At 32.3% G+C, this 27580-nt stretch overlaps 2 protein-coding genes and 1 pseudogene across 15 annotated transcripts in view; 1 reads left to right on the forward strand and 2 right to left on the reverse strand.

Moving 5' to 3' along the window:
• Positions 1–27580, forward strand: part of ABI2 (abl interactor 2) — a 95715-nt gene that overhangs the window by 33840 nt on the left and 34295 nt on the right. For 7 of the 13 annotated variants that reach the window (XR_005649006.1, XM_039844502.1, XM_039844503.1 and 4 more), the window contains exons 2-6: positions 1205–1372; positions 12086–12262; positions 19009–19106; positions 21918–22064; positions 22889–23013. Coding sequence is in view for 12 of the 13 variants with exons in the window: in XM_039844502.1 (XP_039700436.1) it covers positions 1205–1372; positions 12086–12262; positions 19009–19106; positions 21918–22064; positions 22889–23013 (715 nt within the window). In the remaining variant the exon portion in view is untranslated. Of the gene's footprint in view, positions 1–1204; positions 1373–12085; positions 12263–19008; positions 19107–21917; positions 22065–22888; positions 23014–24043; positions 24227–27580 lie in introns of all 13 variants that reach the window. The other 6 variants (XM_039844496.1, XM_039844500.1, XM_039844501.1 and 3 more) reach the window with 2 other exon arrangements.
• On the reverse strand, positions 3679–3795 carry LOC120587888 (uncharacterized; annotated as a pseudogene).
• Positions 8382–27580, reverse strand: part of RAPH1 (Ras association (RalGDS/AF-6) and pleckstrin homology domains 1) — a 117486-nt gene continuing 98287 nt past the window's right edge. The window contains exons 14-15 of one of the 2 annotated variants that reach the window (XM_039844491.1): positions 21641–21667; positions 8382–8450 (exon numbers count right to left, since the gene is read on the reverse strand). In XM_039844491.1, the coding sequence (XP_039700425.1) occupies positions 8397–8450; positions 21641–21667 (81 nt within the window). In that variant the 3' untranslated portion in view covers positions 8382–8396. Of the gene's footprint in view, positions 8451–15763; positions 15788–21640; positions 21668–27580 lie in introns of those variants that run through there. The other variant, XM_039844492.1, reaches the window with a different exon arrangement.

Below are 27580 nucleotides of genomic sequence, written 5' to 3' on the forward strand. Positions count from 1 at the left end.
TGATTCTGACTCCTGTAGTATGTAGGAGACGGGAGAATGGGACATAGTGGACTTTGAACAGTTAATGACCATTCAGAGAGTTAATGACAGTTGTTATATACAGCACTCCCCAACCTTTTTGGCACCAGGGACCAGTGCTCCTATGAGAATCTAATGCCTAATGATCTGAGGTGGAGCTGACGCGGTGATGTTAATGCTGGGGAGCGGGTTAAATACAGATGAAGCTTCACTTGCTTGCCCGCCACTCACCTGCTGTGCAGCCTGGTTCCTAACAGTACCCATCGGCCTGGGAGTTGGGGACGCCTGATATAATGATTTGTTGTTTTAGAAAGTGGTTTTACATCCATTATCTTATTTGAAGTTCACAGCTCCTTAGAATGGTTGATACAGAGGTTCATTTCCTCTGCTTTGTAATTGTGGAAATTAAGAAACCGACTCTTGTCTAAGTTGACATGTTGTAGTAAATAGTAGAACTGACATTAAGATAAAAGGTTTCTGTTCAGAGGCGTGTGTACTTTATACTGAACCATGAAGTCTTTCTACAGAACTAGGGCAAGAAGATGGTGTTTGGCAGCAGCATAGCATGGGTCTCTTTACCATTGTTTTTCATTGTGACTTTGGAAATAATCAGTTTTTACTATGTACTGTTTTTCAAGTAGAGTTTATGATACTTGGCAATTTATGTCCTTTAAGGTTGTAACACTTAAAATGCTTGGGAAGAAAGAATCCTTTCATTATTTTATCATAATTACCATTTTTATTTATCATTATTATCATATTACAATTACTTTAATCAGATGTTACGTTATAGCCACGTTATCTTCTCACATGTTAAAATGGAAGGAAAGGAGGAATTCAGGAAAGTAGAAAAAAATAGGTCAGAATTTGTACATTCAAGTCAATTCCAACTTTCCAAACAATGACATTGAGAATCTTTGTACTTGCTGCAGTTGCTCAAAATACCCATTGGATCTCATTTTTTAAATAATGGCTTCAGGATTTTATTTGCATCTGTACAAAGATGTATCTATTCAACATGAAAGTATTAGCAAACTCAGTTGTTGGGTTTACATAATTAGTTTTCAGAACATTTTTACTTAATGAGTGTAGATTCAGCAACAGAATGGTTTTGATGAGTATCTTTGTAGATTAGACTTTGATAGAATGAGTTATCTTTGAATTAATGATTTTTTTTTCTTCCTAGTCAGCAGATAAGCAGCGAGCCCTAGAAGAAACCAAAGCCTACACCACCCAGTCCTTAGCAAGTGTTGCCTATCTGATAAATACCCTGGCCAACAATGTCCTGCAGATGCTGGATATCCAGGCATCCCAGCTACGAAGGATGGAATCATCAATCAATCATATTTCACAAGTGAGACCATGCTATTTTCCTATTTTGTCTATGAGGACCAATTAATAAACACAGGCAATCTGTAATGCTGGCAACCTTTATTATGTGAGTTAACTCACATGTATGATTTGGAAAATACAAACTCATTATTACAAAATCAGTGTTTTTTGATCCTTTTTGTGGAGTGATTATCTTCTCTGATTTTGATAGGGAAGTAAACTTGAATGGTTTCCATTAAAACTCAGTTGTCATGTTAAAATAATAAGCCTTGAGGTAAAAATTTGTCTTGTTCCCTTCCAACTTTTACCAAATGTCACACTTCTTTATCTTTTTAAAAATATAAACGTGATAGCTTGTTGACTTTTTTACATTTTTTTTCTGTTAGTAGGATTTTTGTTACCAGAGTAGTACCATACTTTAATTACAAAAAGATTAATCTAAATGACCTTGTTAAATTATCTTTGTATAGAACTTAAAAAAAGTTAAGGCTATACTTTTTCCATTGTAAAAGTCATGTTCATGAGTATATAGATAAAAGAGGAAAAAAAAATGGAAAAACAAACCCTTTCCCTATTACTCAAGCTTTTCACTGTTACTCTTTTGATAATATTGTTTTCTAATATTTTTTTCTTGCAGTTTTTAAAATGTAGCTGTGATTATTATGTATAGAATTTGGGGTTCTGTTCTTTACCTTACTATTAAAACAAACATCGTCCCATTATGTTATAAGCTCTTCACAAACATTTTCAATGGCTGCATAATGTTGCATATATATATGTCATAGCTTTCCTAATTCTTATATTTTGGGGCCATTTTAAATAATGTTGCAATGAAAAACCAATTAATAATTGCAAAAAAATTTTAAAAACGTTAAAATGATAAAAGTTTTGATCTGTCTGCTTCTCATAGAAGAGATTTTTGGAGCTTTTCTGTTTTAGCACTCATCATTTTAATAACGGGTGTATTCAATCTTTTTAGACCTAAATGATTAGAACTCTTCTAGATTAAAAAGTTTTAAGATGTGCATATTATCTTTTTCCTGTATATCTTAAGAGTTCAGGATGCTTCTGAAATTGACTAATCCAACAATTTTTCAAAATCTGAAGTTTAATTTATATAATTAAATCAACTATAATCTAGATAATTGAATCAGATATAGAAGGTCTCTTTTATATTTCTGTTACCTGAATATTCATCAGATTAATTTGGAGAGATTTTTAATATAATGTTATTTAACCTTACGTCTGAATTTGCTACTGTAAGGGTTTCTTCACATCTCATATAAACTTCTGTAGATAATGTATAATTTATTGTTTATTGCTGTCTCTTATAAAAACAAAACAACAACAAAGAATTGATGAGTTTTAATGAGTGAGAGATAAATTTTATTCTGAAAAGACCTCCTAGAGGAAATAATCAGTGGCAAGTTAAATGATTAAATAGATGAACTTGGATTTCTGTAGGAGGGATGTTGACTAAATAATCTGATATAGAATTTCAGAATTTTTACTTGAGAGACATAAAATTTCTGCATGTTTGTGTCTTAGCAGAGGACCCCAAAAAGAAAATAAGAAGAACGTGCAAATGCTGAGGAGAAATTAATATATTAGAGATTCTAAAAAGGAGGGACAACTTTTTATTAGTTTGTAGGAGAAAGTAAGAGAGGTTATGTGGGTAGATGATAACAAACAAATGACAATGAGGGATAATCATCTATTTTCTGATTAGAATTCTGTAGTTCTTGGGTAAAGAAGAGTAGCAACCTTGAGGAAAGTGAATAAGTCTACTTGAGGTTGTAATTATGTGTATTTATTTAATGTCAATATTTGAGTATCACATAAATTTATATTAACATAGTCTAATCAGTACTATCTTTTAAAACAATTCTAATGGAACAAGTAAAAATAGAAGAGATCGAGTTTAGTAGGTCAGAAATAACAGGGGCTTAATTCAGAGCTGTCAAGAACATGTTGAACCATCTTCATTTAGAGTTGAGTGTCTGAAAGGCAATACCTAAAGAGGTGAGGGATCTGCAGTTGTACAGAGGCTGTTGAGTTTATACAAAATATGTTGGATGAAGGATTGAGTAGGAGAAATGGGCTGATGGGAGTTATAGCAATTAAGTAAGAGTAAATTTTTTTTTAAATTTATGTATTTTTTAGCATTTGCCTTAAGGATTGAAATTTTTTTCAGTTATGTTTAATGTATGAGTAGAGTCCTTTGGTTTTTGTTTGTTTGTTTTGTTTTTTTTAGGCGAGGCAACCCTTGGTTGACCTCACAGTTTGCAAGGACTTTGTCAGCTTACAATCCCTTTTTTTTATTTTTTACACCTACAGCACCTGGTCTTCCTAAGTGGTCTCCCATCCAAGTACTAACCAGGCCCAACCCTGCTTAGCTTCCGAGATCAGGTGGGATCAGGCTTGTTCAGGGTTAGAGTCCTTTGTTTTAAAAGTCAGTTGAACATTAAAACTTTTTGATGCTCTTTAGACTGAAATATTGTAGTTTCAGAGAAAATGTTTTTTGTTCACAAAGCCAATACTCAGTAAATATTCTAAAGCAAGGGTTGGCAAACTTTTTCTGTAAAGGACAGATAGTATTTTAGGCTTTCTGGGCCACGAAGTTCTCAGTCTCCTATTCTTTGTATGTGTATGTTTTTAAACAACTATTTAAAAATGTAAAAACCATTCTTAGCTTGTGTGCCATATAAAAGACTGTGGGCCATATTTGGCATATAGGGTGTAGTTTGCAAGCCCTTGCTCTAAAATACTGTTTTTTCAAATGTTTGGTGCTTAAATTTTATTATTATTATGCTTTATTTAAAAATATTATTAGGTTTTTAGAGGAAGCCAGAAGGTTTTTTTGTTGTTTTTTTTTTTTTAGTTAATTAATTATTTTTATGGTGACATTGGTTAATGAAATCCGGTAACTTTCAGCTGTACATTTTAACAATAAAGCATATATATTTATATTGTGTGTTCACCTCCCATAGTTAGATTTCTTTCTGTCACCACATGTATAACCCCTTTTATTCCATCTATCTCCCCCTTCCCCTCTTTTCCCTACCCTCTGGTAACCACTAGTCTATTGTTCATGTCCTGGAATTTCTTAAGGTATCTTGAGACCAGATTTCTTTTTGTAATTTGGGCAAAAATACTAGGTTTGGAGAATTTGGAGATAAGATCGAGTTGAAGAAGCAAAGAAGTGGAGGTTCAGTCAGGTCAAAGACAAGATCACATATTTATTGGAATAGTGGTACGTATCAAGATTTGTCAAGATTGTCTGGACTAGTATATATTATATTATCTAAGGTATTTGATTTCTTTCTACATCAGTATCTTTTTTCTGTATCTAACAACCCTGTCACTTTTCAGCCTCCTAGTGTTCTAGCTCTTTTCTCCATTTTAGTGGAAATGAACACTGAGTAAGATTGGGAGGTGGGAGGGTAGGAGATCTAGGTTTCACTTTGGTTCTTCTGATGACGTGTGTGACATTTAGCTTCTTTGAATTTCAGTTTTCTCATCAGTAAATAGATAAGACTGATTAGAGGATTTCTGAGCTATCTTCCATCTTAAATTCTTTATTCTAAGTTTCCCCAAAATATGCTTGATTTTTGTTTGCTTTTTTATTTTTCTATTCTGGCTCTGCTGTTCGTCTCAGTCTGTGCTCTGCTGACCTCAGCCACCTATCACTTTGATGTAACTGAACTATTTCCCAAATTACTCTGAATTCGAATCTGATGATGAGAGTGCCATTGATTCTACCAACCACATATCAGGAAAAATACTTCAAAATAAAAACAGTGTCAACCCATTTTCTAAATGTCAAACATTTTGAAGAATAAGGCAGAATTGATTACAAATATTTGGTATGAGACATTTTTTTGTACTCAAAGGACAGTATAGTGTTTAATAATGTACTAATTTGTATTACACTCACCATATCCATAAGGAAGTACTCATTTTATTACGCTTTGCTTTATTGCTTTTTTTTTTTTTTTTTTTTACAAATTGGAGGTTTGTGGCAACCTTGTGTTGAGCTTAGTATTTTTTAGTAATATTTTTGATTTTTTAATTTTTATAACCTCCAAAAATGTGTCCTCTTTAATGTCAATGAGAATACTATACACAGCAGAGATATAACTTAAACACATAGCTTTGATTTGGGTTTATATATTACATTTTTAGTCACTGAGAATGTTATTTCAAAGTTATATTCTTGTTAGGAAAATATGAAAAAGATATGGCTACATCTGTGATTTTATGCCACAAACATCACTGTTTAGTAGATCATTTAATTTTAAACAATTGTACTCACATATCTTGTTCCATTTTCCCATTAGCTAGAAGTACAACTTTAAGATGGCTTAAATAGGTTATTCTAAAAAATTTTAGTTATAAAATTAGTAAAATATGCCTAAAGCAAATGTTTCAAGTATAAAAAGGATATTTGCTATACTGTAAGCATATGATCTTATTCTGTAGCTCCATTTCTAAAATGGGTTAAAAAACCATCATGTCATAGGCTAAATTATACAAGTTTCTATAGTCAAAGAATTACTTGCAAGACTGTATGATAAACTTTTTATCACATAATATTTTGCAAAGTGGGGAATAAATATACTAATACACATGAAGCAGATGGAGATTTTTACCCAGATGAAATCCAAAGGCCACCTGTGAGCGTACCCTCTTGGGGACTAGAAGATAATGTTGTTTGCAGCCAATCTGCTTGTAATCTTAGTTGGCCTGGTGGTTTAGAAGACCCTGAGGATAGGAAAGAAGATGAGAACGTGCCCACTGCTCCTGATCCTACAAGTAAGCATTGATTTACGTGGGCATGGAACAGGCTTTTACTTTGATTCCACCTTTGATGTTCACAAGAAATGCAACCTCTGTGAATTAAAGTTACCTCCCAACTGTGATCAAAGCAAATTTGAACGTGTTGGAAGTCACGCTGGAGAGTATGCCCAATGTGCACAGAGCAGTTCCCTCCTGACTATGCCCAGCAAGGGTTTGAAAAGCATGTGCAGACTCATTTTGATCAGAATGTTTTAGATTTTGACTACTCTTTATTAAGAGTTAATAATATATTTTAGCAGTTTAAAAAAAATCATCTTAGACCACTAGGAGACCACAGGTAGTCGCTTTCATGCATCCTCTACCATACTTTTCTGACCAAGAGGTACTTGAGTTTGGTGTTATTAGAGTCAGGTTCAGTCTTTGACTTATCAGTAAATATAACTTTAACCTCTTTTAGTCTTACCTGCTTGAGAAAAGTTCTTTATGTTTGTATCTTTATTCCTCAGTTTCCAAAATGATTTTTTAATTAAAGTATATACATTGTTTTTTTAGACATAATGCTGTTGTTGCACACTTAATAGACTACAGTATAGTATAAACATAACTTTTATATGCACTGAGAAACCAAAAAATTCATGTGACTCTATTGTGATACTTGTTTTTTGTGGTGATCTGTAACTAGACCTGGAATGTCTCTGAGGTATGCCTGTATTAGGATAGGTTCTAGGTATGGATTACCTTAGATATTTTAAGGATGGTACATTTTCAAGAAATTCTATATTTAGCTTTGTTGCTGTTCTCACATAAATTCTTTGGAAGCATATTATTTTAAAAGCTATCTGAAATCTTTAATCTTCAAACGGAGTAGGAATTAACGTTAATTATTTTTCAAGAAAATGTTATAAAAACAAACATTTAATTTCACTGAATACTTGTATAAATACACATAACTACTTTTAAGTCGATATAGCATTATGTGTAAGGATGAATGTTATTTACTGTGTCCATGATTTTGTCCATTTCTTGTAAGCTTTAAAAAAAGTGTTATAGAACATTATTCATACTAAAATGCTTATAAACTTATAAACTGAAATTCTTCTAAACCAGGTCCATCTCTTCTCTCAACTACTGAAAACAGTCAGTACTGTTAGGAGATTAAGAGAAGCCAAAAGGCAATATAAAGTAAAGAACTTTAAAAGTAGTGTTCCTCCCATCTTCCCAAGAGTTGACTAGAACTTATTGGGCCAGATTTTGAAGTAGCTAGCAGGTAACAAGTAGAGGAGATAGAAAAGAATGATTATAAAATAAGAATGGAATTCTTCTCAAGGATTATGTTTAAAAATTCCCAAATTTAAATTAAGAAAATCCCACTTAAGATTATCAGTATGTAATTTGCATAGAAAATAGGATTTATATAGTTACTGATTAATTTTATATGTGTAGTTTATATCATTAAAAAAACGAATAACTGAAAATTATGCATTCAGTTTGTTAGTGACTAATTTGTTTTATGAAAGATGAATAATTTAAAGCATTTTTGTAATTTGAATAATTAAATGCTTATTTGAAACATTAACTTACTAATGAAGAAATTGAGACTTAAATTTAAAAACAACCAAATTAGTTGAGTTAATCTACTGTAACTGTTTGATTACAGATGTTTTCCCACACTGATGGGCAGCTAACTGAGGTAGTGCTATTCAGTACAGTCAACTCTCGATTATCTGTAGTAATGGGAAACAACAATGCATGGATAATCCTAAAACACTTTATACAGCACCTTCCTGTCATCTGTTGTGGCCTGAGCATGTGCTTGGGTCCATGATGGAGAAGTGAAGTAGGGCTTAGACTTTCAAAGGAGCTGAGAGTCAGTATGATTATCTCAAGGTGATAAAAATGTCCTAGAGAAGCCTGTGTTTGGCACTTGTGTGACCAAAGTGTCATGGGGGAGGCCTGCAACATGCAAGACCAGCTTGGCAATAGCAGAAGGATAGAGAAACAAATTAATAAGGATCTATTAATAACAATAAACATTTAAGTCCTGCACAATTGGTGTGTTTTTTTTGGTTAATAGTTAGAAAACAATAATACTATTAATAGCAGTGTACTTGCATTAGTTTTGGTCTTTTTTGCTAGCTAAACATTTTTTACTTGCCACAGGTAAGTGATATCATTGAGCCTCTTCCAAATGAGAGTAAGTTTATTGTCATAAAACTACAAGCATACCTCAGATTACAGTTTTGGTTCTAGACCACTTCAGTAAAGCAAGTTGTCATCTTTTTGTTGGTAGAAGGTCTTGTCTTCCATTTGTAAAACAAAACAAAACAGAACAAAAACACAAAAAAAGAAATACCTGTGAACCACAGTAAAGCTAAGTGCAAGAAACCATGGTATGCCTGTAAACTTTAGAAAACCAGGATAGGTTTGAAATAGTTTTCTTACTATTAAAATTCTTCCTAAATATCAGTGTTGAGTTTATACTTCCAAAATTTAACTTAATGAATTTTAGCATTGTGATGTCAAAGAATATTATGAAGGCAAAGGCAATGGTGATTACTGAAAGATATGAATTTGATTTAGGGAAAACATAGCCATTTTTTAAATTTAAAAATACTTTATAGAAGCTTTACAAAAGTTCTTTCAAAACTGACAATTGGCTATGAGTTCATGAATGTTAAAGCTGGATTTTAGGTATATGGGTGGGGTGTTCATTATGTTACTCTACTTGATTATGCGTTCCACAAGAGAAAGCTTTGAAAAACTTGAAGTTAGGTGATTGCCGAAACTTCTGCACCAAACTTTCTCCTCCTTTTTTATGGATTAGATTAAGTTATTAATCAGACTCTAAATTATACCATAGCTGTGTTGAAGGTATATTTGAAGGTATATTTAATTCAGGAACTTGTCGAAGGTATATTTGATTCAGGAACTCCATAGTTCAACGCAGCATGGTAGTGGGATAGCAAGAATACAAATTATATTCTTTGATTTTCTTAACCACATATTATTTTTATTACTGTAGATGTTTTTAAAAAATTAATGAAACCAAATATCTATACTTAGGCAGTCAGTAGAGGCATTAATCTTGAGTCAGCGCTTGTAAAAAGTTTGGAAAAAATTGATATTTGAGAGTGAATAATGGGAGTAGTGAATTAGTTTTTCTTCTAGGTCACTGATTCTCAATTGGGACAGTTTTACCCCCAAGGAGACATTTGGCAATGTCAGGCATTTTTAGTTGTTACAACTTGGGTTTGGGGAATGCTATAGGTATCTACTGGGATGCTTCTCCACATCCTGCAGTGCTCAGGACAGCCCCCGACAACAAAGAATTATCTGACCCAAAATGTCAGTCATGTCACAGATGACAAATCATGCTCTAATTTTTCTAAGATGTAGTCATTCTTATAGACAGCTAGAAATGTTATATTATATAGCCAAACTAAATTATTTTGACTTTCCATGGACATAGGCTGTTAAGAATTATATTTTAAAATATGCCTTCTGTTTCCACTGAGAATTAATATAAGAAACAGCAAAGAACATTTTGTTCTCAATTTCTTAAACTAATTCCTTTTAGAGTTTAGTGTTGAGAAAATTGTCACTTTTCTAATGAAGGGGTGGGTACATTCCTTGTAACTCATTATGTTTCTACTTTGCCTTCTCTTCCAGGAAGCTAAGAGCCCAATTTTATGCCTGTTAATAGCAACTATTCCTTATTTAGGCTTACAGTTCTGTGATCTTTTCCTCTGCTATATTGGTCTTCCTTTTGTTCTTATTGTAATGGTTTATGAATTTGAGCTGTGTGTTTGTGCGTATATAAAGAGAACATATAATTGTGTAAATAAGCATGTAAGTGCCCCCATTCCTAGGTTTGATCAAATGTTTTAATGCTTTTATTTAGTTTCAGTTTTTTCAAGTGATTTAAAAATATATTCTTATTATAAAATATAACTGTGTATTAGTGTAAATAAGTGGAAGGTTGCTCCCTCCTTTTCATTCTCCAGAGATTTATTAATATTTCTAGCATGAAAATTTGAAATTGAAGTTCCAATTTGCCATAAGCTTAAGAATTTTATTACAGTTTTTTGGGTTTGCATTCCTATGGTTTTATATCTAAATAAGATAATTACATTTCTAAAAATTGAGCAGAGTAGAAACAATGTCTCAAGAGGATTATATTGTCTGATGAATTTTCTTTTATTGATATTGACAGATATTGAATTATATAAGAAAAGTACATATTCGGTTTGTTTATTTTGAAGCATATTGGATAATTATGAAATCTTCCTAGCCCATATTTCTAATGATTCAGGGTGACTCATTAAAAATTATTCAGAATGAAATTAATTTCCATTTCTCTGAAGTCAAAAATAAGTAAACTCCAATATCATCACTAATATGCAAACGTCTTTTTTGTTACAGCTCTCAAATTGTTGAAAAGAAAGCAGATTTCATAGTTCACTTAACATGCACAGAAAAAGCTTGTCTTTAAAATACTTGATACAGTAAGGTTAATACCTCAGCCAGTCTTTGATTTGATGCTTTATTTAGATGTTTATTAGTTCTGAAGCTTATAGATTTTTTTGTTTTTAGAATCTCTTGGTCGAAATAGACTTTGAATTCGTTTCAAGTTTCTTTCATACTTTAGGTAGTTTAGAAAGATAAATCATAAACTTTTAGATTTATTAAAGTGGCATTTAATAATATCATGATGGTTATCATTTCTTTCCATTTCTGTATTACTACCTGGTTCTTTTAGAAAGGGGAAGTGGAAGTAGGACTGGGAGGAAATTAGCAAATGTGTCTATTACTTGCCGCTTGAGTCAGGAAGGGTGGTAAGAGATGTGAACAATTTTAGTGAAGTATTTTTCAATCTTTTTGACCACAACCCACAGTAAAATATACATTTTATATTGCATCCAGTACACAATTTATATACATAACAAATGTTTCGAGAAACAGTAATTACCTTCCTACCTATATACGCAGACTGATGTTTCTGTTTTGTTTCATTTAAAATAACTGCTGCTCACATCTCACTAAACTGCAACCTGAAGTTTGAAAAATGCTGTTTTAGCATATTAGTTGTCTGTATTTGTGAAGAAGTTCACCCTCTCTTAGCACATAAAAGACTGAGTAGAAACACATAGAACCTATGTGAACATTTAATAACAAATAAATTAGTGAAATATTTTACAAGCATTTTGTCATGATAAAATATAAACAGTTTTATCTAAGCAAACAAGTTTTTTTGGTAAAAAATAACTCTTACATTGTATTTATATTTTAGGCCTCTCTTTTTTAATAAAACAGTAAACACTAATAGAACTTATATTAATAGATTATTTTGAAATGTAACCAGATTAATCACTGAGGCTCTCTTAATTATCATATTGGGCTAAATCTTAATGGAGACGGGAAAAAATAGTATGCTTTAATCCAGGTGTTGGCAAACTTTCTGTAAAGGCCCAGCTAATAAATATTTTAGGCTTTGCAAGCCATAAGGTCTCTGTTAGAACTATTCATCTCAGGGATCGTAGTGTGAAACTGCTGTAAGCAGGTAGAATGGCTGGCTTCCACTAAACTCTTATTTATGGAAACAAATTTTAATTTCACATAATTTTCACACACCATGACATTATTTTTCTCTTGACTTTTTGTAACCAATAAAAAATGTAAACACCACTCTTAGCTTTTGGTTTGTAAAAAACAGATGGTGGGCCATATTTGCTCTGCTGGCCATGGTTTGTTAACCTTTCTTCCTTGCTTTAGTGTAAAAATTGGAGAAAGTCAATATTGGTCCAAAAAGGAGAATACTTAGCAGTTGTGGTTAAGATACGACTAATGATGTTAAATCTCTGAGCATTTATATCTTGATTTTTCTGTATATTAGAGCTATACATTTTTGTATTGTGTTTATATTATATTTTTGCAGACTGTTGATATTCATAAAGAGAAAGTTGCAAGAAGAGAAATTGGTATTTTGACTACCAATAAAAATACTTCAAGGACACATAAGATTATTGCTCCAGCCAATCTTGAACGACCAGTTCGTTATATTAGAAAACCTATTGACTATACAATTCTAGATGATATTGGACATGGAGTAAAGGTAAGTATAATTTTTGTCAAGCTTTTTAAAACAATAGCCCATAATGGAACTAACTTTAGAAGATTAAGCTTTTATCTTTCCTTTCCTAGAGAACCAAATCTTGGCCCAGCTGTGAATCTGAACATTCCTTACAACTTTAACTATTTTATCTTTCTTGCTTCTTAGTGCTCTGTTCTCAAGTTTTAAATAATTATCTTTGAATGAATTGCATTTGCTTAATCATTTATGATAATACCTTAGCTAGATATGGTAAATAAGTGTGGTGTAATCTTTCTAATCTTTTAATGATTTAATATGACATTAAAAATTATTCAGTATGTTATTAAAGTATTTATCTCTTCTCAAAAATTTATCAGCAGACCTTTGGTATTAGTTTTCAGAAAGAACAAAAAATATGTACTTTGAATTTTTCTAAAATAATTTTATCTTGTCGAGAATAGTTTAGATAAAAGTAGTATGTGATTTATTATTTTCACTGTTTTTGAGTATATAGCCATTATATATTTTGGCTATCTTCTAAAATATATTTGGGTGCCACTGTGTATATAGAGTACTATGATTAAAAACTTGAGCATATAAATTTTATTTAAATTGGTGTTTGTACTTAAACTATTCAGAGTTTCAGCTAAGTATTATTTAAAGTTTGAATCTATCTTATCAGTGATTAGACAGACTTTTCAAATGTGACTTTTCAAACTATAAAGTGAAACTTTATAGTTTATGCAGTTAATTTATGAATATATAAACAAATTTAAATTTTAAAAATGCCCTACACTAGTATGGTTAGAAGTCAGATCTCAATTTAATATAGATTTAGGTGAAAGGAAGTATACAATGTAAATTTTAAAAAAATCTTTTTCTTCCTCAGAATATTGATAATAAACACTATTACCTGGAATTTGATATTTAATTTTATAATTGACACCTTCTTGCATTTAGATTGCTATACTAATTAGAGATTGTTAAATAAGATGTGTAATTGGGTTGATAATAACTGAAATTTATTCTAAAATAGGAAAATCTTTTGAGATTTATTCAAGACTGACTGCTATTAAAATTTTAGAAGCTGCCAGAATAATCTAATGACAAAGGCATTTAGTATACAAAACATCATATTTGTGCTTGCCCACATATATAATAAAAAGATGATTCCCCCCACTCCAGTTCTTATTTAATTCTCAAGTAAAATGTTATTCTTTTGGGACTCTGTAGTCCCTTTCATTGTTTGGAATTTTTGTATTTAAGGTCACTAATTTGAAGAAATTTTTAATAAAGTTTTTAAATAACATAGTATCATATAATTTCATCCAAAAAACTCTCGTTCATGACACATTCTGCTTTAACCACTCTTTCTATGATCTACTGAAACATTATTTTTTAATGCCGAATGCTTAACTTGTTTTTTCTTTGTTTTTTCCTTTCTCTTCACATCCTGAAGTTTCAACTAACCTTTCAATGCTTTTTTTCCTTACCTCTTTTATTTGCTCCATTTATGCATTAAGTGGTTGCTTAGATTTAAGGTAAGAGATTCCAGGGCTGGATTTCCATTCTTTATTCTTATGTAGAATATTACATATGGGGAGTGAGGAGATCTTTTGCACTTGGCCTTTTAAAACAAACAAACAATTCTTCTTTTTATTTATTTTTTATTTTTGTCATGCAACTTTGTGGTGTCATGTTTCATGAGGGCAATTATTTTGTCTGTTTGGTCATTACCATTCAGTTATCTACTGTGCCTAGAATAGTGCCTGACTACATGTTAGATGCTTAGCAAATATTGAATAAATGGTTATTTTGCAGCGTTAACATATTTTGTGAAACTGAAATGTAAATTACCCTATCATAAAATGTTGTTAAAAATAAAATTAGCTGGATTTTATCAATGTAGAAATTTTGTTATGGATTACAGGGCCAACTAATGTGCTTCATTTAACCCTCCCCCTGTGTAATAGCCTTTTTATTCTATAAATGGTGTGCTTTATTATATTTCTTTATGTCATTATTGACTCTCAATCAATGTAAAGAAATTCAGAAGAAGAAAATATTCAGTGTTAATGGTTTTTTTTAAGTTGCAGTATCATGTATTTTGTAAAAAAAAAAAAAAAAAACCAAAAGTCTTTTCTCAAATTGCTATTTAAAATGTTTCAATATGAAATCACTTTAAGAGATTTTCAAGCTGAGTATTAATTACATGCAAAACATCAAAAGCTCATAATAGTGTTTAACAAGATATGAGTTAAGAATTAGAGAAATAGTTCCTTTTGTTATTTGCTTTGGTAATATTTTTGTATTGTGGAGGGTTAATGGTAAAAGACATTCGAGTATATTCAAGAAGCTGGTCAAATAGAATATTACTGAAATTATTTTTACCAAACTGAGCATGCATTTACTTTTTATTTTTATAGCTGAATTTTATGATTTCTTTTTAAATACATATTCTTTTTTTCTAATACCAAGTTGTTTGCTGTATCTTCAGTGTAGAAGGTGATAACAAGACAAGATGACTGAGATCTGAATCATTAACTCGCTACAAAGTATGGCCACAGAAATTTCAGTAGATCTTGGTAGAGAGATGTGACTAGAGGAGCCCAGGCAAATGTACTTGTGTAATTGATTAGATTATTGGCCCCAAACACTCAGTCTTAATGAGGCACGTGGAATTGTGAGGAGATTCTTTTTTGCATAAAATAGGTAGAACTAGACCCAAAGCAGTGCATGGCCTACTTTGGCTCTTTTCCTCTGAAGTCTATATTCCAATTTTGGTCATTTATGTATTAACCTCCAAAGTGATAGAAGTATGCAGAAAGATTAATTGAAAGAAAAACACAGAAATGGACCAATTCTTTTTCCTTTAAGTTTAGATGAGCCTGCCTAAGCTGCGATCCCATGCTCAGTTACTTCAAACCCTACTGTGATTCCTTCTTGACCTTCCTGGGTTCATGATCTGTTCCATGTGGGAGATGGGCCAAAATGAACGAGCAATGAGAGGCTCCTTGAAAGAAAAATCCAATAAGGAAATATCACACTTGGATGAGATTCCTTAACGTCTTTGCTCTTGGCACCAAACCACTCCACTCCTTGTGGAGCGCCAGTGTTCCATCTTCCCTGTCTTCTTCCTCTTTGTGAACGTGTCTGTCTTCTTCGTAAACTTGTGGCACATAGTTAATAATTTTGGGTGAACCAAAACAAAGTGAAGTGAAAAAATATTCATCATATAGCAAATCATTTCTCTTTTTATGTTGCTTAAAAAAATTAGTGGGTTTGGAAGGGTGATTAATGGAATAATTAAATATGTTAAGGCAAAAAATAGAATTAAAGACAAAATGTTAAAAGTTGGAAGAACTGCAAATAATAAGCTAGTTGGTTTTCCACCTGAGCTTTTTGGAGACCTTTGGTTTATATCAAGTGCCCTGAACCTCTCCTGATGTTTGATAGGCTTATCTGTTACTTCGATTTCCTCCTGAGCTCTTCTTGAGCTCTGTCTTTGCTCCTGTTGCTGTCAGACTTTTGATGCCTTCAGACAGACTGTAAACAAAGTTCATACTTTGAGATCATACACATGGGATTTGACTCAGAAGAGACTTCCATGCTTAAAAGATGAATTTTAAACATTTTATACATCATGTTCTGGTGGTATTGAGTGGTTCTTTTCATCTGAAATTTGTTGGGTTTTTTTTTTTTCAGTCAGTTGAACTGTAAATTCATAAGATTTTTCAAAACAATGTGCTACTTTTTATGACAAAAGTCATAAAAAACCAATAGGTAGAATGTCATATTGGAAGTGTTTTAATATGTATCTGAGGCCATATAAAAGTAGAATGTACCTTGAGCTGGGGTACCCTTTCCCCATCCTCACTACTCCAAATCTAGACACAACCTGTACATACTACTCTACTTCTCTTTGTTTATTTAAATCCTGCTTTAAAAAAAAAAAAATTAGCTTAACAATCCAGCTCAGATTTTTCTCCATGAAACAGTAGCTATTCATTCTCACACTGATATTTCTTTTGGGAGAGGGAGATTTCTATATAATTTGTAGACATTCTTTTTTTGTTTGAAACATGTGAGTCTTATTTATTCCAAAATATTATGTTTCTTAAAAAGCAGAGAAGCTATTTTATAGACCTTTGTGTCCCCTCAGTGTCCTTCTTATTTGCCATAGTCCTCTACCCTAGTACCAGTAGTCTGGTAGATGGTTGATAAATAAGGGGTATACCACAGGTATCATTTTGGAATGTGTCTGCCACTGTTACATCATATCAGGTCATCTGTCAGTATTTGTATTCTACATAGGATATTCATTGTTTTACTTAGCGTAGAAGCATTTTTCACAAAGGAAAGCTTCCTTAAATATTGAAAAATTCTTTTTGCTTAATATAAAGATAGTACAGTATCAGTAAAGTATAAATTACTGATTTTTTGGACATTCTACAGGACCTCTGGTTTCTTGATTTAGGTTACTCATCCAAACCCTAATCAAATACAATCATTTGATGATTCTACATGTCATAAATGTATCCAGTTTTATTTATAGAAATGTCCACCAGATTTTATAGATTGTTTATATTATTTTAGGAGGGGTAGATTAAAAAACTTGAAGAAGATACTGCAATTTAAACAAAAACACCTTACATACCAAAACCTTAAGTCAAAGTTGGAAAGTTTTCAAGTATTTTAGCTATTCCATTGTATAGAATAAAACTCTCTTTTATTCTTTTTCTTTCCCTGCTCCTTTTCCTTCCTGTTTATAGCAAATTGATGTAGTTTAGTGTTTGGTTCACCTACTTCTCCCCATCACTTAAAATAACTTTGGGTATTATGTTGTTTAAGGTTGAGCTTAAAGGACTTTGGTTACTACTTTAAAAAATCTTCCGGTATCATAAATTAAGACTTACAGTTTTAACAGCTATTGGTTATTTATCGTATTACTCCTAAAATTTTTCCCAAATGTGGACTGATTTTTTTAAAAAACTTCTTCTGGCATTTTCATTTTATATATGATTAGTATACCCTCTGCTTATTAATGAGGGGGAGAGCAAGGATAAGTTAATCTTTATTCTTACATGATAACCAGCTTGTTTTATATTTATTGTTTAAAAGCAACAAGAAAAGGATTACCAGTAATTGCTACACTTTAAAAATGTTGACATTTCAAAGGTATCATTTGTCATTAAAGATTGTTTTATCATCACACACAACTTGTTCACTGGGCTATTCTTTTGAAGAGTTTGTTTCTTGATATATTATTTCTTGCCTATTCAGATAACAAGTAGTATTTTAGGATTTTAAAAAATTCCATTTTTAAGCCAGTTAATTTTATTTGTTTATTTATTTTTTCATTATGGTGACATTGGTTAATGAAATCCAGTAAGTTTCAAGTGTATATAGTTCAGCAGCGAGGCATATATATATTGCATTGTGTGTTCACCAACCAGTTAGATTTCTTTCTGTCACCACATATTTGACCCCCTTTACCCCATCCACCTCCCTCTGCCCTAAGCCAGTTAATTTTAATAGCCTTAATGCTCTGGACCTAATTATGATTTATTTTTTAAATTTATTTTTCAAAATTATAAATGTATTCTGATTTCAGTGATGTAATATCTTGAAGTTTCATTTTACAAGAGTAATTTGAATACACATATTCTTATTAGAAAAGTTAAGGTCCTATTTTGAAGTGTTTGGCTGTCCAAAATATTTGGGTTTTAAAATAGGGTCAGGTATGAACTTTTGTATTGAATATTAACTCCAAACCATTGGTAATCTCAATTGGAGATTGCATTTGAGCTATATTTGTAAATGACTTCTCTTAGCTCTTTAAGATACCCAGATTTCTATGTCTTTCTGTATAATACTGACATACTCCTTTGCTGGCATCCTTGTTCCCATATTACCCAGCTTTCCTACATTTACATTTTCAGTTGGGAATGGAATAGTGAGGAGTCATGGCCCAGCTCTGATTTAGGACTATATTACTTACATCTTTCCCATGACTGAATTAATCTTCATTTTGGGACTTGAGTGGGTCTGATTACCACAGGAACTAGGACATTGCCAGTGGTCCCTCTGTTGCTCACAGTTGAATGAGATATCTCAGCCCTACCTTTCTAGTTTAGATGTTTAGGAACATGCCTTAACTTCTGGCAGTTTTCAGGTAGGTGATTCCTTCATAAAAGAACATTAAATAAATCTGAATTGTCAGGCTGATCCACTATTTTAAAAAACTAAAAATTTCTGTTTATCTTGCAGTTTAACTTTATTTTATATTCTCTACTTAATGGATCAAAACTATAGTTGCATATTTTATTTGGGAAACACGTATTTAGTTTTTTTTTATGATATACTTGCTATTTAAAAAGAAAATTCCTTAAGGGTCTTATCATTTCTGATTGAGTTTATCAAATCAAATCTATTTATCAAATCTTAAGTTTTTATAGTTATTTAATTTCAGTTGAATGTAGTATCAGATAGTCTAACCAGTGATCTGTTGGTGTGATGGCCTAATGGCAAATAAAGTCTTTACATACACATTTATAATCATTTGAAAATTTCACATTAGGAAGAGTCCTTTGAGTACAACTGTAGAATAATCGTAGAGTAGAAATTGCATATGAAATGCATGGCCTCTATTTTTTTTTTTTCCTATTTAAACCTTCCCCTCTTTTGTTAAATAGCATAATATTATATCCCAAAAGGTCACTTTGTTTCACTGCATAAAAGTTGAGTTTTCCTCAAAAATTTTTTAGGTGAGTACCCAGAATATGAAGATGGGTGGGCTGCCGCGTACAACACCTCCAACTCAGAAACCCCCCAGTCCCCCTATGTCAGGGAAAGGGACACTTGGGTGAGTATGTAACTAAGTAATAAGTAAAAACCATTTCATGTAGTGTTGTTGAAACCTAAACACTGCATATATTTAAATATTTTAATATTTGAAAAAAGAACATTTTCTTCCTAGATTATCTATTTTGTGTGTAATTTTGCCTTTTCCTGGGAAACATCTTTATATTTTAAAAAGATTTTGTTTTGAAATTATTTTTCTAATTTCAAATTTGAGATAAAATTCTAGCCCAAGTTCATGGTTTATTATAAATTGCGCTCTTAATTCTTATTTTCGTAAAATTTTTAGTCTTTCATATTACAGTTCACTATTATTCAGGCTATTCCTCTGAAGAACACTGTGTAGATTACAGAATTCTGTGTAGCTTGTATTGTTTTGAGAATATTGAGCTTTAATTTGGTCCTATGGAGGTGGACTCCAAATTTGACTTTTGGCAGAAATGGTCAATTAATGGAAAAGCTTGACTTTTTTCTTCTGTAGCATCATAGTATAAAAATTTGGCTTATCGAGATTTGTGATCAAGTGGGCATAATATACTACAGAAACCAGATGGCCAAAATTGTGTTCCAGCTCTGCTCCTGCCCTGTGGTCTTGCATAGTCAGCCTCTTAACAATTCAGTTTTTTCATCTGTAAAAGGGGGTAATATCTGTCCTCTGTCAACTTTTCAGAGTCACTGTAGCATGAATTGGATTTCTTAAAAATGTATAAGACAAAGACAAAATACTTGGACAAACATTGGCTTTATGATTTATGCTTAAAAGTTTTTAGTTGACTATCTTGTTTTTGGCCCCCTCACCAAAAAAACAAAACAACCTAATCAAGCACTGTGGATCATGACAAGACAAAGATGAGTTGGGATATAAAGGAGGATAATGAGAAATTACAGTTAGGACAGTGGGAAACAAAAGAATAAAAGTGAATTCTAGCTGGGAATAGGATGATTTTATTTGGTGGACAAAAAATTCTGCTTAGAGAGGAACAAATTTAGTAAATCAAATAAGATTTAAGCTTCAGGGTCAAATTTAGATGTCATGGTAGAGTATGGTAGAGTCATGGTAGAGTGCAGGAGTAAGAGTAGAGAATCAGATCAAGAGGAAGTATTTGTTTTATTTCTTTTTGTGGAATGTCTACATTTCTGTCATGTATAGTACCAAAAAGATTTTGTTAGGTTTTAAGTCAAGATTGTTAGCAAGATAACTCACTGTATTATCTAGTAAATAAAGTTTTCTGTTACTCTCCAATTTTGAAGATTTACTCATGTACGAGTTATTTTTTTTCCTTGTGTATCAGCAAGAGTTCTGCAGAATCTTCAGAATCTCTGAGCACCACAAGCTGGTTGATGGTCGTAGCCTGGCATTTTCACACAATCTTTGCCTAGCCATCACATTTTGTTCTTCTGCCCTTTTTTCTTTACCTTGTTTTTATCATTGCCTTCATTGTATAGTTCTCAATCAGCAAAGTGTTTTTTTCTTGGATTGGAATAGAACATTTTTGTCGTCCGGGAAAAATTGTCTGGAAATCAGATGCTTCTAAATTAATCACTTTACGTTTTTTTTTTTAATATTTACATCATAATTTCAGAGATACCAAAACTTTTTTAAAATACTTTTTTACTTCCCTTGATCCAGTATCTCATCTAGTGGCCTTTATTTATTTTTAATTATTAATGTACATATGTATTTATGAAAGGAAATTTTGAGGGTAGTAGAGTGGACAGGGTCATTTCAAAGTGATCTCATTCAGAATCAATGAACCATAAATTGAGTAGCCCAGGAGAGCAGTATTTAAAGGATCCTTGGGAACTTTTGGGTGAGCAAATTATTGAGAAATTCATAAGTCAAGTGAACAATATTCCAGAAAAAGAAAGCTTTTTGATTTTCTCATCTTTTGAGATCCCTGTTTTTCTTTTAAAGACTAGAAGCTTGTCTACAAAATGTCAGTTGAGTATTTATCATAGTCATAAAGAATTTGGAAAATTAGAGATGAGAACTAATTTAATAATTAATGATCCAGTGTGCATCTTATTTCCTGTTATATTTCCTCTTACTCTTATTCTCTTCCTTTAAAAGGAGATATTTTGAGAAAAAGGGGAAATACATTAATAAAATCCAGCCTGTTTTGTACTTTACAGTTCAAACTAAAATAGAAAGACCTGAGTGGTCTTTCTTTTTTCTTTCCCTTTTAAATATTGAACTGAGGGAGGGTAAAAGGTAAGAGAAGTTGAGGTAAAAGTTGAAGGAGGAAGTGAGGTGAGACTGGAAGGAGATGAGAGTAAATTGTGTATTTTTGTGTGTGGATAATTTAAGATAATTTAATATCTATGTATTTACTATGCAGAAAGGGAAATACAGGGTTATAGTTGCTATTGATTATCAGTGTGAGGGTTGTGTACCCTCTGAATATCTTAGGTTAGGGAGAGAGGGGTGAGGAAGATAATTAGTGCATTCATGCAGTGCAGTTGGGAGATTTTGACATGGTACTAAAATAATTTGAACTCATAAAAGAAAAGAAGAGAGTTTGGAAAACATTAGCTTACCTGGTGGGAAAATATTCTTTGTGCTCTCTGAGAATGAATAAACAAAATTACATTAGCACCGGGAAATGAGGTTGGAGACTAAAAAAATAACAATACTCATCAAAACCCTGATGGTAGAGAAGTGACACTTAAGGAAAGACTGAAATTGATAGCTGGGTTATATTAAAACACATTTTCCTATCTCTGAGTACAAATTGTATTTCACTGCTGGCAACTCTTTGAATTTATTGTGCCGAAACTTGCTAATCACACAATACATACGCTCTTCTTTTTGTAGGCGGCACTCCCCCTATCGCACACTGGAGCCAGTGCGTCCTCCAGTGGTACCAAATGATTACGTACCTAGCCCAACCCGTAATATGGCTCCCTCGCAGCAGAGCCCTGTGAGGACAGCTTCTGTGAATCAAAGAAATCGAACTTACAGGTATTTTCTCTACCTCAGCGCAAAATGTGATGGTCTTAGTACCATAATTTGTTCAGATAACTTCAGTTAAATCTCTCTCATTTTCCAAGCACTAAGTTCTTTTCCTCACTCTACTCCCCCAAACCTCATCTGATTCTACCTCTCTCATGTTCTGATGCAACTTTGAGCAGTCAGGAAGTTGAAGTAAAAAAAAACAAACAAACCAGACAGCTTAAAGTGAAAACTTCTCTACAAAATAAATAGTTATAGTTGACCTAAAAAAAGTTATGAACCAGATGTGAGAAATTTTAAGTTGTTTTTTGGTGGAACTTTACAGATGAAAAACTATATACAATAAAACATTAACATGAGCTAGTATATATCAAGATATCATTACAAATAAAATTAATCAAATATTATGTTTAGGAAAACTTTTTATTATAAAAGAAATTTCTTCAGACAGACATTAAGCTGGAGTAAAAGAAAGTAATATTTTTAAGTAATATTGTTAAGCTCCATTTATCACTTATTTTTATGGAGAATTTTTTCATTCTCAATTCCTTTAATACATGCTTATTAAAAGGTGATCAAAACAAATTTCTTGAACTCATCTTTTTTTCCTCTACTTTTTAAGAAATTCATGTTTGAAGTTGAAGGCTTATCTTTATTATAGCTATTATACTCATTTCAGAAAATTGTGGGAAATACTGGTGATATCTTACTATATATATGTGTGTGTGTGTGTGTGTGTGTGTGTGTGTGTATACACACACACACACACACACATACATACATACATACATACATACATATATACTCTGTTTTGGTGGCTCTTATCTCTTCAGCAGCAGTGGGAGTAGTGGAGGAAGCCACCCAAGTAGTCGGAGCAGCAGTCGGGAGAACAGTGGAAGTGGGAGTGTGGGCGTTCCCATTGCTGTTCCTACTCCCTCTCCTCCAAGTGTCTTTCCAGGTAAAATATGAATGGTGCTTCATCTTCACTTATCCTTTCTGAATTTGAATTCAACTTCTGATTTAATTACAGTGGGTTTTCTTTATAATCAGGATTTATCTTTCCTTTAGGACTCCATAAATGTTGCGAAATCTTTACGCATTTGTTATTTTAACCAATTTGTAACTGCATGCCCACACATATCTCTGTTGTTTGGTTTTATGTCTTTGGTGCTGTGGCTCACTTGGTGCTTTGAGGTTTCAGGCACCACATTGATACTAGTTATATGTTTAATTCCAGCTAGAATTACAACAGTGTGTGCCTTTGGACACAATGGAGACTCAGTGTTGAGAATCATATTTGTAACAAAAGATTAGACAAATATCAAAGTTTTGACTGTTAAATTTAATGGACTATTGGAACTCAATCGTCTCTGAAATGTTACTTCTATTCTCAGAAACAGAGAAATATGCTTATTTAATCTGAGGATTCCAAAGTTAAAATTTAGTTTTAAAGACATGACATAAAAGACATAGAGGTGGATTATTACATATTTAATTACTTATCCTAATAGATAATACACTTTAAAAATCATTTAAAAGAGATTTTTCTAAATACTTTTTTACCTGTTAAGATATTTATGTTTGGAATATATGTTTATTTTTCTGACTTGTATAATTCAGAATGGAATACTGGTATTTCCTAGTGTATTATGTTTAGTTTCATATGCTAGTTACAAAATGTTATGCTAAAGATTACAATATAAAAGAGCAGTTTTCTTTTCAGAGTAGTGGCTTTCAGGTAAAAAGGGATGCTTGTTTTTAATGAATTTAAAAATCTACACATTACCCTGGCATCATGAATTATTTGCTGCAAACCTGATAATCCTTTAACATGAGCTTCATTCTTGCTCTCCTTTTTAACACTCTCTTCTATTCTTTGGTTACTGTTAATCATTTGAATATCTAACATTAGTTCTCTAGTGCCTTTATTAATCCTGCCTAATGGGATTGCCTCATTAATGCTGCCTCTTACTCCTCTTTCCCCTTAGCCCCTGCTGGCTCTGCTGGTACTCCTCCCCTTCCTGCTACTTCTGCATCTGCCCCTGCCCCTCTTGTTCCTGCTACTGTCCCTTCCTCCACTGCCCCAGATGCCGCTGCTGGGGGTGCCCAGACCCTTGCTGATGGCTTCACTTCTCCAACTCCCCCTGTTGTCTCTTCCACTCCCCCTGCAGGTGAGTACTGGCTTATTCCTTGAGAGGCAAATCCAGTCATCTGGTTCTTTCTTATCCTACCTGGAACTGTGGCTTTGTGACTGTTGTTTGTTTGTATTTATTTATTTAAACATGAAGAAGAATGTACTAAATAGAAAATGGCATCTGATCAAAGAGTAGAATATCTGGAGGAAATCAGGGTAAAATTTCCCATACATCTTTCCAAAAGAGTAGCATAAATATACATTTTTTTATTCCTTGAAATTCATTTACTAGAGATTTGTGAATTTAGTATGGAGCTGTCTTCTGTACAGTTTTGAAAAGTTGTCGTTAGAATATTGTTATAGGTTGTCATTCGCAGAAAGAATAGTTTATGATAAGAATTCTAAAATAGATTTTATAGGAAATATTTGATATAATAGTCCGAAAGTCTCTGTAGTGAACTTTTTAAGAATTTCAGGTTTACTTATGTGTTACTTAAGGTTGATTGTTGTTTTAGTATTTTAAAATTGCAACCTAAAATCTGTTTTTTGATAGAAGGAGAAAAGGGCTCAATTGCTACAAAATATTTTTATAAAGTTAATGGTGATGAGTAAATAAGTTCTTATCTATTATAAAAATGTATTTGCCAAATACTTCATAGAATATATATTCAGCTCTGCTGCTATAACCAGATGTTTAAATATTAAAAGACACTTTTCGTTAAGATAGATTTTTGGATGGTGTTTTATGGGATAGCTTCTATAATAGCACTTTTTAAGAAAAGCTTTCTACAGTGGGTAAATGTAAACATGGGCTGTTCTTCAATGTTCATATAACTCTATTAGGCCAGACTGGCCATGCAAGAGCATAACTAGATTCCTACATAGTTATATAGAAATAACATAACTATGTTATGTTATGTTATAGGAATCTAGTTATGCTCTTACATCAATAGGGTAAAGAATACATCTTGAAATCAGTTAATTGTAGGCCCAGAAAGGACATCTCTCACCCAAGAGTCAGCATGTTTATAATTTAATAACAGGTGCTGGTTCATAGTCTGCAGTGAATAAACATTTATTGTATGAGTGGATAATTATAGTTAGTTTTTTTTTTTTAACAAAAAGCAAGATAGTAAATGCCTCAATAACATTTTATATGTTTATAATCTTTTTTAAACAGTGTCTTTGAATCACCAAGTACTTTTTTCTTTCTATTAAGGTGTAATTTGTGTACAGTTAAATTTACCCTTTTTAGTTTATATTTCTGTGAGTTTTGAAATGTAGGCAATGATGTAACAACAACTACAGTCAAGATATAGAACAGTCCTGCCATCCCTAAATTTCCTCCGTGCCCCCTTGGTAGTCAGTTCTTCCCTTTCACTTTTACAATCACTTGATTGTAAGACAATCACTTGATATTTTTTTTGGTTCTGGTGTTTTGGCACAGTGCATTTGAGATTTACCAGTGTCGCTGAATGTTTCATTATTTTGTCCCTTTTTATTACTGGGTGTTTTACTGTATGGATATGCACAGTTTGTCCCTTTCCCAGTGCAGGGACAGTTAAATTATTTATATTTGTGGGTGATTATGGATAAAACTGCCATAAATGTTCACACACAGACTTTTGTATGAGCGTAAATTTTCATTTAATTTGGGTAAATACCTGGGGAGTAAGATTGCTGGGTAGTATGGTAAGTTCATCTTCAAATTGTTTTCCAAAGGGGCTGTACAATTTTGCGCACCACCAGCAGTGTATGAGACTTCCAGTTGCTTTGAATACTTGTTAGCACTTCATATTATCAGTTTTTTTTTTAACTTTAGCCATTCTGATAGGTGTACAACATGTTTTGATTTGCATTTTTCTAATGACTAATGGTGTAGAACATCTTTTCGTGTGCTTCTTTGCCATCTTTTTATCTTTTGGAGAAATATCTGTTCAAATGTTTTGTCATCCCCCACCCCCTTTAAAATAGGGTTGCTTGTTTTCTTATCATTTAGTTCTTTTATATTCTGAATACAAGTCCTTTGTTAATTATGTGATTTGCAAATATTTTCTTCCAGTTTGTGACATTTTATTCTCTTAATAGTGTCTTTCAAAGAACAGAAGTTCTTCATTGTGATTAAGTCTAGTTCACTGAATTTATTTTTTTTTTGTGGATTATGGTTTTGGTGTCATATTCACTAACTCCTTACCTTACATAAGGTTATAAATATTTTGTCCTGTTTTCTTCCAGAAGGTTTTTTTTTTTTAGATTATATGGTTAGGTCTATAGTAATTAAACTGTAGTTTTATTTTGTTTTGGTTTTCAACCCAAAGCAAAGTAAACACCTATAAATAGTATAAACAGTCTCTTTTATGTTTTTACATTTTTCATCATGGTTGCAGAGACTTGATAGTGGATTATGTTTAAACTGAATACTCAAGATTTTTATGCAACAGAATTGATTTTTAGGTTTTGATATTTTCGTATGTAAGAAGATTAAATGGTATAGCAGATCTTGAGTGCTTTTATGTTATTCGTTATACGAGTTCATACGAATTCAAGTAGGATAAATTTATAGAGTTCCTGAAGACCAGTTTTAGTCACATAAAACCATTTTGCAATCATGAGTAAGATGAAATATTATCAAAAGTGCTTTTTTTTTTCTTTGCCTTCCTTCCATCCTCCCTTGCCCTTTCTCCTTTTCTTTCTCTTCCCTTTATCCTCTCTCCTTCCTCCCCGCTTTCTTCCCTTGACACTTCTTACCACCTCCTCTTCTCTCCTTGTCTCTTTTTCCTCCCCTCCGCTCCCATCTCCTTCTCCTCCCTCCCCACTCTTGCCTGATGGAATGACCTCTCATGGGATCCCTAGTGCTTTGTCTGTCTGTCTCTAACATTAGGCCTTCCACTGAGTGTTTTTAAGTGGGGATGGAGTCAAGATAAAATTTAGGAACTGGATTGCATTAGGAAATTGGGTAGGTTAGGAAAGAGTGTGTTCAGTTGTCATTAGCTACTAAAGTATTTTCAGAGAGCAAAAATACAGTGAAATTGCTGATAAATATGTACAGGTTCAAGGATGAAATTAAAAATGAGATATTTTGATTCACTTTTTATATCAGCTTTTTTATAATTGTAAATTTCTTAAACTCTAATTTAAAGACAAAATAATCTAGTTTTAAACATGGATGTCTTTGATCGAATAAAGATGTGTTTGATTTAGAATTATGTCACTTGACCTTTTGCTGGAAATATTTTGTTTTCCTTTAATAGCTTTGCTACCTTAAATGTACTGTTATTATTAATTTGGAATAAGACTGTGTCAAGCATTTTTTCTTTTGCTTTCCCTGTGTCATTTTTATCTTGTCAAGTTTAGTTTTTAGTGTTTAATGGATTTTCTTTTGTGAGGGGGA

This window comes from Pteropus medius, unplaced genomic scaffold (assembly GCF_902729225.1).
Source record: "Pteropus medius unplaced genomic scaffold, Ma_sr-lr_union100, whole genome shotgun sequence".
NCBI lineage: Eukaryota > Metazoa > Chordata > Mammalia > Chiroptera > Pteropodidae > Pteropus > Pteropus medius.